Source organism: Cannabis sativa, chromosome 6 (genome assembly GCF_029168945.1).
Source record: "Cannabis sativa cultivar Pink pepper isolate KNU-18-1 chromosome 6, ASM2916894v1, whole genome shotgun sequence".
Taxonomy (NCBI): Eukaryota; Viridiplantae; Streptophyta; class Magnoliopsida; order Rosales; family Cannabaceae; genus Cannabis; species Cannabis sativa.
Genome location: NC_083606.1, coordinates 28,960,296 through 28,970,924, shown reverse-complemented (window position 1 = coordinate 28,970,924; position 10,629 = coordinate 28,960,296). Strand labels below are relative to the sequence as shown.

The following is a 10,629-nucleotide window of genomic DNA, read 5'->3' as shown; positions in this document are numbered from 1 at the left end:
TTTTATAATTTTTTTTTTATTATTTTTATGTTTTTGTGAAATAAGCCTTTTTAATTTTAAAATTTTTTGAGGGTAATCGCGCGGACATTATGAATGTTTTTTTTTTTAAAAAAAAAAAAAAAAAAAAAATCTGAAAAGGCCAATACAATTAGGTCCGAAGAAGAGAAAAAATAAATAAAAAAGCAATTTCTTTCAAAAATTAGAAAGCAGAACTGAAGACACTGACAAACAAGTAGCTAGTACGAAGGAAACCCGGGGCGTCACAACATTAAAAACAGATGTAGTGTCATGTTCAAAAGTAAGAAAAAGATTAGAAATTAAACCATTCTAACTCACACTCACACATATATAGATCATAACAGCAGTACTTGTAAGTTGTAACCCTACATAATTTGAAACAGGTGGAAATTAACACATAACGGACTCACTCAACAATATTTGGCTTAATTACAGCTTAGCTCTAAATAAAATTAGCACCCTCCACTCATGTGTAGCATTGCATCAATTAGGTCATTTTCTTCCATTCCCAACTGTAAAAACATACATAGATTATAAATTAATTAAATTAAACATATGTATGTACAAGAACACATATATTAACAGTAGTATTATTTAATCAATTTGAAAGGGGAGACCTTTTCTGGAGTGTTGAAAGGTTTAACAAGGCGACCATCATAAAGGAATGCAAGAGATTTCATGTCCAAACTCATTTCTTCACAATAACGCTTCATAAGAACATCAAGCGGGGCAGTTCTCTTCATCTTAAAAGACACCTCATTGTCACCCTTTCACCGAAAAAAAAAGGAACTTTGTGAGGAAACCCTCAAAACATTAACAAAGAAAATATCACAAACGGGTGAGAAAAAAGAAAAATGTCGTTTGGCCTTTCATTAACTGGGAAAAACGAACGAAGAAAAATATCATTTTTTAAACCAACAAAAACAAGCCTAACCACCTAACAAACAAAGCTAAAACTAATAAAACATAAGAAATTAAACCTGGCCCTTCACTTTAAGTGTGATATGCTTTGGTTGAACATCATCAAGGTTCTTTTCCTTTCCATTTTCTCCTTCGTTGGAATTGGTGTGGCTTGACATTTTTCCCTTTCAACAACAAATTCACTATCTGATTTTCAATGTTGAAGAAAGAGCTCTACTTCAGTGGTTTTTTTTTCTTTCCTTTTTTTTTTCTACTGATATCACTCTCTCTCTTTTTCTCTCTTTTAATTTATACAAAATTCATTACTGTTTATAGTTTTTCTTCGAATGATGTGATCGTGCATTCGTCCTTCTCTTTTTCAAAATATTTAATGCTTTTTACGAGTACCAATATTAGTAATGCAGAGATATATTATTTTATTTCTTTTTTCTTTGTTCAGTGCAGTCGCATCATTTATTTCAAATCAGTTTTATTTTGTAATTGTAAATTTTTCAGAAAAACATTATAGGTAACTAATAAGAAAAAAAATAATCTTAAAAAAAACAAATAGTCTTTAGTTGGGTGGTTTGAGAATACAATAGAATAAAATTTGTATTAACCAAAATAATCCTATTATTCTTGTTCTATAATTATAAAATATTTTAAAAAGCAAAATAATATAGACCTTTGATTTTTTTATTATATTTTTGTTAAAATATTATTTTTCTTTTATAATGGAAATTACAAGTTTTAATATGTAATTATCATTACAATACTCATTTATTAACTATTATATCGTAATGGATTACAAAATTAAAAGACAAAATCAAACATAATAAAGTAAACATTTTTTCTTTATTTCTTTCAAATATTGAAAAAAAAAGATCATATTTACTTTAGAATTATATGCTTATAAAAAGTATGTAAGTTTAAAATCTATATCAGCAACCGTCTCATCAATCAAACCTTTTGCAGCCTAATACTTACACTGAAATAAGCCTACAACTGACATTCTTGCTTCTAAAGAAACATGTACCAGTACCATACGATTTTATTAGGGCATATATATATTAAGAGCTTGTCCATGGTCTTGCCACATGTGTTGTGGTAAAATAGATTTTATATTTTAATTTTTATTTAGTTATTTAACAAATGAAAAAGTTTAATTAGTAATTTTTACAAAATAGAAAGTTAAAAATAGTATTTACTCAAAATTTTATGTAAAGTGTTACTCAATATAGATAATAGTCATAAAGGTGGCTTGGGTTATCGAAACTTGCGGGATTTCAATTTGGCTATGCTTGGCAAACAAGGTTGGCGTTTGCTAACTAATCCAACGTCTCTTGTCGCTCGTGTTTTTCAAGCTAGATATTATCCTCAAGGGACGTTTTTTGATGCCGAGTTGGGTTCAAATTCGAGCTATGCTTGGAGAAGTGTTTTTGAAGCTCAAGAAGTTGTTAAAATGGGAGCTAGATGGAGGATAGGGTCGGGCATTTCTATTCCAGTTTTTAATTAGTCGTGGCTTCCATCAAAGGATAATCCGTATGTATCTTCTTCTCATGACGCTCTTCATCATTGTACTGTTTTTAATCTTTTACAAGTTGGTAACTTGAGTTGGGATGAACAGTTATTGGAGGATTTGTTTGAGCCGAGAGATGTGGATCTCATTCGTAAAATACCTTTGCCTTTAACTCCGAATATGGACACATGGTATTGGGTGTTTAAAGCGTATGGAAGTTATTATGTTAAGAGTGCCTATCGTGCGTTGCAAGTGCTTCATGGGAGATGGAATTCACAAGATAACTCTGGCTTTTGAAAGAAGTTTTGGTACTTAAAACTTCCCCCAAAAGTTAAGAATTTTCTTTGGAGGGCTCTCTCTAATTGCCTTCCCACTCTAGTTTCGCTTCAAACCAAACGTGTTAATGTGAGTAGTAATTGTCCTCTTTGTAATGGAGAAGGTGAGACTATCTTTCACATTATGGTTGCTTGTCCTTTCACTACGGCATGTTTGGATCGGGGTTTGGGTTTTTCTTTCAGGATTGGAGATACTGAATTTGGATCCTGGTTCGAGAGCTTTTGCAATACTCACCCAGGAGATGATATTGATAAATTGGCTATGATTTTATGGGGTGTTTGGGGAGCTAGAAATGACTTGCTTTGGAATAAGAAGATTGCTTCTGTTGAAAGAGTTGTCTCTGCTGCAATTACATACCTTGAACTATGGAAAGTTGCTCAGTTGAAAAATGGAGGTGTCTCGGCATCTCCTAGCCAAGTCTCGGCTAAATCTGAGTTATGGAGTAAACTGTCTTTGGGTGAGTTAAAGGTTAATTGCGATGCAGCCATTTTTTCTAGGGAAAAGAGCCACGGCCTGGGGTGGATTGCTCGAGACTCTGCTGGTGTACTTCTTACTGCTGCTGCCGTGAAAATAAATGGTGATGTCGACCCTGTGGTGGTTGAAGCAATGTCAATGAAGGAAGCATTAAGTTAGATCAAACGAACTTGGGGTGATGGTGGTTCGGTTGAAGGCTAGGTCCCTGTTGTGGTGTGTATGGAGACTAACTGTCTAGTGTTGGTGAACGCCATTAATAATAGTAGGCGAATTCTTTCTCCTCTTGGTTTAATTATTTCATATTGTATTAGTCTTATACGATTTCTTTCGATGTTTCATATTTTAGTTCAGTTTGTTAAACGGTCTGGGAACCAAGTGGCTAATTGATTAGCTCGTTCTTCTGGTTCATGTCCTGACCGTCTTCCCAGTAGGGAGTTTGTCCCTATTGGTTTCGAAGCTATTTTAATAGCTGATTTGCATTAATAAAATTACAATCTTTGTTTCAAAAAAAAATATAGATAATAGTCATAAATTTGTTTTTCTTTTTTTAATTATTTTATTAGAAAAAATTAGTTTTTACCTAAAAAATCATTAATTCATATATGATGTAGGATCATAGTAAACACCTTTTAGAGTTGTTAACTGTTGTCATATTTTTTTTTAAAAGAAGATGACAAAAATTATGTGAATAAGAGAGAAAATATAGAAATAATATTTTTAAGACTATCTGTGCATTTTGGCAACTACAGGTATAGTTCTCTACTCTATCCTTTAAAATATATCATACATTAATTTCTTTAAAATATATCACAATTTTTTTAAAAACAAAATTAATATAATTTATTGATTTCAAACCTATACTATTAATATTTACACATATCTTCATATAAAAAATAAAATTGAAATGCTAACAATTAACAAAATATGTTTAGAACAATGAATAGTATTCTATAAATGTAAAGACTTTTTTTTCAGTTTTAACAAACAAAAAAAGTAATTGTTGACCTCGCTTTTGGCCAACGACAATGAGTCTTAATTGTAAGCGACAAGTGATATAATATAGATGTAATATAATAAAATGAATAAAGACACAGAGTTTTTATAGAGGTTTTGTCCCGAGCAGTTCGGTAATAGCCTACTCCCCTTGATTTGTATTGACTTAAGAACAAAGAATGCTGTGATTCCCCTCTTAGAGCTCTTACAATGATATCTCTGAGTATATACTCTTAGATAAGTTTTTTCGACCCTTTGCCCAGTGAGAATAGTGTTGGGTTTTATGCCCTAAATAAAACTCATTTCAATATAATCAGATTTACTTATTAATATAGATCAGAAATAACATTTAATGTTGCATGGTTCACATGATTTATTTCATGATTATATGTACATAATGTATAAATTCGTCTGAAACCCTTTTCACATACTTGATCCTGATTATTGTGCTGTCAACACGTTGGAAAGTAAACATGACTATGTGAATAAAGTTTCCTAGATGTATCAGACACAGGATTTTACTGATATGATAATCTACAACAAGAGTTAACTTGCATTTGGAGAAATGCTATGTTCTTTCCAAAACATTGGTTAAAGTAAAGCTCAGGTTGGATGCATGGAGTATGCATCGGAAGGGACCGATATTGAACTTTGACTTAGATTTATTAAACTTACCGTAATATCTATTCAAGTCAATGTTGGGTTTTATGCCCTAAATAAAACTCTTTACAATCTGATTAGTTATCAATATAAGAAATTTGAAGTGATTGATGTTTGCATGAATTTTACATGCTAATGGTTTAATATGTTTAATATGTTTATTACATTCATACACACAAAATCAGTTAAATCCAGATCATATGTTTATTCACAATTACAGTATCGTCAACACAGTGGAATGTGATTGTGATCATATGAATCAAAAGTTTTGGTCCTTGTTTCATCAGTGTTATTGGATTTACACTAATGTGATAATCAGTGATGATGTGTACTTACACTTGGAGTAAGTGTTATGTTCTTTCCAGGACATTAGTAAAGTATACTAGTTTCGAATGTATGGAGTATACATTGGACTGGACCGATATTGCAACTAAGTTAAGATATTACAAACTTACCGTTATACATATCTTTCCAAGTCAATATCAGTAGTTGATCTTAAGATTAAAAGAATCTAAATCCTGATATGCTTGGGCTCAACTCAGGAGTGCTATTCATGTTCTTTGATTTATTAGTTAAGCCTACTTTTGGGTCAGGGTGATACGTATATTTTGGGAACATGATAGTATGATTGAGTGGGAGTGCTGAACATAAATATGGAATCTATAGCTTCTACTGGTGTATAGAAGTCAAGTGATGATTCCCTTCGAGCTTAGCAAATAGAAGTAAATGGATGAGCTCTTGTTTAACTGACTAATTATTAGATCATTAAACACCATTTACAGGTAGCTAAGTGTTTTAAGGGGCAAAATACATTGAGGGGTGAGAACGGTAAAAAAATCCCATCTCGATGTAGATCATCTATATAGAGGATCTTTAAATCACAATAAGATTATAACAATGGTTAAATGAGATAGTATATTGATATCTTGGAACATACAATATGCTCTATATAAGTCTGAGAGTGCAATTCTAAGTTCTAAGAGTGGATTCAACGAAGAATTAATAAGTAGGAATTTACTTGGTAAATTTGGTTCACTTATTGGAAGCTCAGCATATAGATTCATGGTCCCCATTCTAGTTGAGAACATTCTACTTGTAAGACTCATTAATTGATTCGTGATTGATCAATTATAATTCTAAAGTTAGACTATGTCTAATTTTATGAATTTTCACTAAGCAGGGGTGAAATTGTAAAGAAAAGAGTTTTCTAGGTTTATTTATTTATTAATGGACTTTATATGTCTAATTAATAATTAAATCAAATGACAAAATTATTTAATAATCTATTTTAGTTATTAAATAATTAGTTTTGGCATTTAAAAGGTTAGAATTGGAAAAATTGGCGTTTTTGAGAAAATAGAGATAAAATTTGATAAAACTGCAAAATTAAGTGAGGCCCAATACTACACCATGGCCGGCCACTTAAGTAGGTTTTTCAAATTAATATTTTCATTATTTTAATGCCAAATAAATCCTAACCTAAACCTAGTAGTTGCCTATAAATAGAAAGTGATGGCTCAGTCAAATAACAAGTTTTCAGATCATCTTTCTGACAGAAATTTCTCTCTTCAGAAAAACTGAGCCTTCCCCACTTTCTATACCTGGCCGAAATCCCTATCTCTTTTCCCTTCATCTTTTTCGTGACCCTAGTGAAAGAGTAAGTGCCCACACACATCAAGCAGTAACTCAATTATAGATTGGAAGACTGTGAAGGATCAAACTTGAAGAAGAAGGACATTCGGGCTCAGATCTTGATTATACTCTGCTACAGAAAGGATACAAGGGTTAGAGATCTGAGTGGAAGGAGACATTAATTCCGCTGCATCAATGTAAGGTTTTCTTAACTTTATATGTGTTTATTTTATCGTTTTAGAAAGTTCATATTTAGGGTGTTTAAACAACATACTTGTGAGTAGATCTAAGATCCTGGTAAAATAATTTCCAACAGTCAATATCGCCTAGTTGATCCTAGATCAAATGATCTTAATCCTGTTATGATTAGGCTCAATCTCAAGAGGCTATTCGTGTTCTTTGATTTGTTAGTTAAGCCTACTTTTAGGTCAGGGTGATACGTACATTTTGGGAACACGGTAGTGCAATTGAGTGGGAGCGCTAACATAAACATGGAATCTATAGCTTCTATCTGGCGAATAGTAAGTAAAGGATGATCTCCTTCGAGCTTGACCAAATGAAAATAAATGGTGGAGATCTCATTTCACATAAGCTGAAATATCATTTATACGGGGTTAAGTGTTTTAAGGATTAAATACATTGTAGGGTGTAACAGTAATCTAATCCCTTTACAGTGTAGATCATTCATATAGAGGATCATTGATCAAATTAGGATTATAACAATGGATAACTAATGATGTGTCTATATGGTGGAACATATAGAGTATTCTATATACTGAGAGTGCAATTCTAAGTTCTATGCGTGGATTCAACGAAGAATTAATAAGTGAGTAAATTTAGGTTATAAATTCTTGATCTGCTTATTGGAAGTTCGGTTATATAGACCCATGGTCCCCGCACTAGTTGAGATAGTATTGCTTGTAAGACTCATATAATTGGTTTTGATTAATCAATTATAATTCTCAAATTAGACTATGTCTATTTGTGAAATTTTCACTAAGTAAGGGCAAAATTGTAAAGAAAGAGTTTATAGGGGCATATTTGTTAATTATGATACTTTGTATGGTTCAATTAATAAATATGATAAATGACAATATTATTTAATAATTATTTATATTATTAAATAGTTAGAATTGGCATTTAAATGGTTGAATTAGAAAATTGGCGTTTTTGAGAAAATCAGATGCAGAAAAGATGAAACTGCAAAATTGCAAAAAGTGAGGCCCAAATCCACTTGTATAGGGCCGGCCACTTTTGTAGGGAATTTAAACTGATATTTTCATTATTTTAATGCCAAATAATTCAAACCTAACCCTAGTGGAATGTTATAAATAGATAGTGAAGGCTTCAGGAAAATTACACTTAAATTTTCTAATTTTCCTTCAGAAAAATACTGAGCCTCTCTCTCTCCCTATCTTTGGCCGAACCCACTTTCTCTCTCTTCTTCCTTCAATTTCGAAATCCTTAGTGTTAGAGTAGTGCCCACACACAGCAAGTGATACCTCAATCATAGTGAGGAAGATCGTGAAGAAAGACTTTCAGCAAGAAGGAGTTTCAGCATCAAAGATTCAGAGAAAGAGATCCAGGTTCAGATATTGATAATGCTCTGCTACAGAAAGGAATCAAGGGCTAGATATCTGAACGGAAGGAGTCATATTATTCCGCTGCACCCAATGTAAGGTTTACTAAACTTTATATGTGTTCATTTCATCATTTTAGAAAGTTCATATTTAGGGTGTTAATCAACATACTTGTGAGTAGATCTAAGATCCTGGTAAAATAATTTCCAACAACTGGTATCAGAGCCATGGTAATTGATTTGCTTGCAAGAAATTTGGACTTTAAAATGATTGTTTGATGTTTTGGATGGTATCATGTTGTATTGAGTGTTATTTGATGATTGATTGATGTTTGTGAATTTTCATGAAAAATAATTGAATATTTGTTTCTGGAATTATTTTTATTGGATAGTATGGAAAAAATTAAGCAATTTACTTTTTTACAGAACTCAATTTCGATTTAATTTGGATTAGTTATGATTTTTTGAAGTTTCGGAAAAAATCAGGAATCGTGCAACTTCACGCGCGCGCGCACGAGGCTTGTCCCTCGAACAGCACGCGTGCAGACAAGATTTTTGTCTGAAATCCTACGCTGAGAAATCTTGCCCATGCACTCCCTGTTGCGCGCGCGGACAGTATGCAATGCATACTGTTCGTACAGCTCGTAATTTTTTCGTTTTTCTTCGTTTTTTCATGCTTTTTCATGGAATTAACTTCCGATTTTTTGTGTTGTTCTGTATTTATACATTTACTATTCCTAATTCAATTCTAATTATCATAATTAAATTTATTAATATTTTTTAAATTTAATTCATGATATTAGTGTAATTTGAATTTAAAAATAGTAAATATCTATCTTTTTTGCTTAACTATCTATCTTATTTTTAAATTTGATTATATCTTATCTTATTTTTAAATTTAAGGTCAGATTTTAAATCTTTAAATTAAATCTTTTTTTTTGATATTTTGACCTTATTTAAATTTAAAATAAGATAACTATAATCATGTAATTTTAAATAGATGTAAGATATTTTGCTAACTTTTAAATTTTGTTATTTTATATATTTAAATTACATTTAAAATCTGAAAAAGATATTCATTTATCTTTTTTAATTTTTTATTTAATTTTTATTTATAAAATAACATTAAATTTTTTAAAAGTAGTTAGCAAATTTTGAAATGATATTTAGGTTGGTTGAAACCTAATTTTTCAAAATTGTAGGTTTAATTTTAAATTAATTTTTTTTTTTTAAATTCGAATTTTTTTTTTTAAATTTTAAAAAAAAATTTATTTAATTATTTAATTTTTGAAATTAAATAAATCCTACATCCAACTATCCAGCTAACCTTGTTAGAGGAGTATGTGTTTTAGCTTGTTTGTAAGTTTTCAAAACCTATTATTACTTGATTGCAAATAGCCAGGGTTACCTTTTGCCAGATCTAATGATCTGATGGCTCCCTTGGTCAAGTAAATAATTTGTAACATGTATATTTACAATCTTCTTTCATCTGTGTATGACCTAGCAACATGATAGGACCCATCCAAAGTTTGTATGTGTGAGCCTATGTGTTTAATTTAATTATAGATGCATATAGGTTGTTGTTGCTAAATAAAATATCATAGTTCTTGATAGATTTTATTTAGGCCCATTTAGTTTTTGGGCCTATTCAATTAATAACAGTTGTTCATTTTAAGGTTAAATTCCTCTCTTTTGGGCCTTGTCTGAGAGTTGGGAGCCATAGTAGTGGGTACGACATACTGAACGCAGCACCCCCTCACATGAACCACCCCAATTGTGAAGGCCCATTTGCCTGATTTGAACAACTGTACTAGGTTAATTAAACTAGTTTAACCTAATAAAATTGATTAGCAACATAATTGATTTCATTTATTTTGAAATTAATTTAAGAAAATTATAGTTTAAAGAATTTTTTATTCCAATCTAAACTATATGTATTTTCTTGTATTTAATTAAATATAGAATTATAACCATCTAGATTCTTTCGGAAGCTTAATTTAAATTTTTCATTAAATATTCCTATTTAAGTTGATATTTAGTTATCTACAACTAACCAACTTAAATCTGAATATCTTTTGGATTTAAAATTTCAAAATTAAGTTGAGGAATTTTAGGTATTGGTTATCAAGATTCTTTAGATAATTTTTAAGTTAATATCTTTTCGAATATTAACTTAAAATGGAATATTTTTAAATTAAGTGGTTACAACTTAATTTTTGATATTTAATTAAATTTAAATTTGAAAATATTTAAGTTCTAGATTCTTTTTCTAATACAACTTAAATTAGATATTTTTTCAAATTTTGTGGAAAAGATACTTAGTCAAATAAGATGTTTTCTAGATAATTATTTCTAGACTACTTATTATTTCTAATATTAAATAGGAAAATATTATACATTGTGAAATTAATTATTTAAATAATTAATTTTGGTACAATTTATTTTAAGTATATTTATCCTAGTATTAAACTAGAGATTAATAATTAAGCCTTCTCTACACTTAATTTTTTATTTCTTG

The 10,629-nt window shown here is 30.3% G+C and overlaps 2 protein-coding genes across 2 annotated transcripts; one reads left to right on the top strand and one right to left on the bottom strand.

The window, feature by feature from the left end:
- Positions 1-271: 271 nt before the first annotated feature.
- Positions 272-1,340, bottom strand: LOC115695659 (small ubiquitin-related modifier 1). The gene is made up of 3 exons (XM_030622717.2): positions 999-1,340; positions 636-785; positions 272-530 (listed from the first exon to the last, which is right to left on the bottom strand). Exons 1-3 carry the CDS (start codon positions 1,095-1,097, stop codon positions 471-473), a joined length of 309 nt encoding a protein of 102 aa, XP_030478577.1. The 5' UTR covers positions 1,098-1,340; the 3' UTR covers positions 272-470.
- A 1,556-nt stretch (positions 1,341-2,896) lies between these two features.
- Positions 2,897-3,406, top strand: LOC115695089 (uncharacterized). The gene has a single exon (XM_030622182.1). It carries the CDS (start codon positions 2,897-2,899, stop codon positions 3,404-3,406), a length of 510 nt encoding a protein of 169 aa, XP_030478042.1.
- Positions 3,407-10,629: the final 7,223 nt, after the last annotated feature.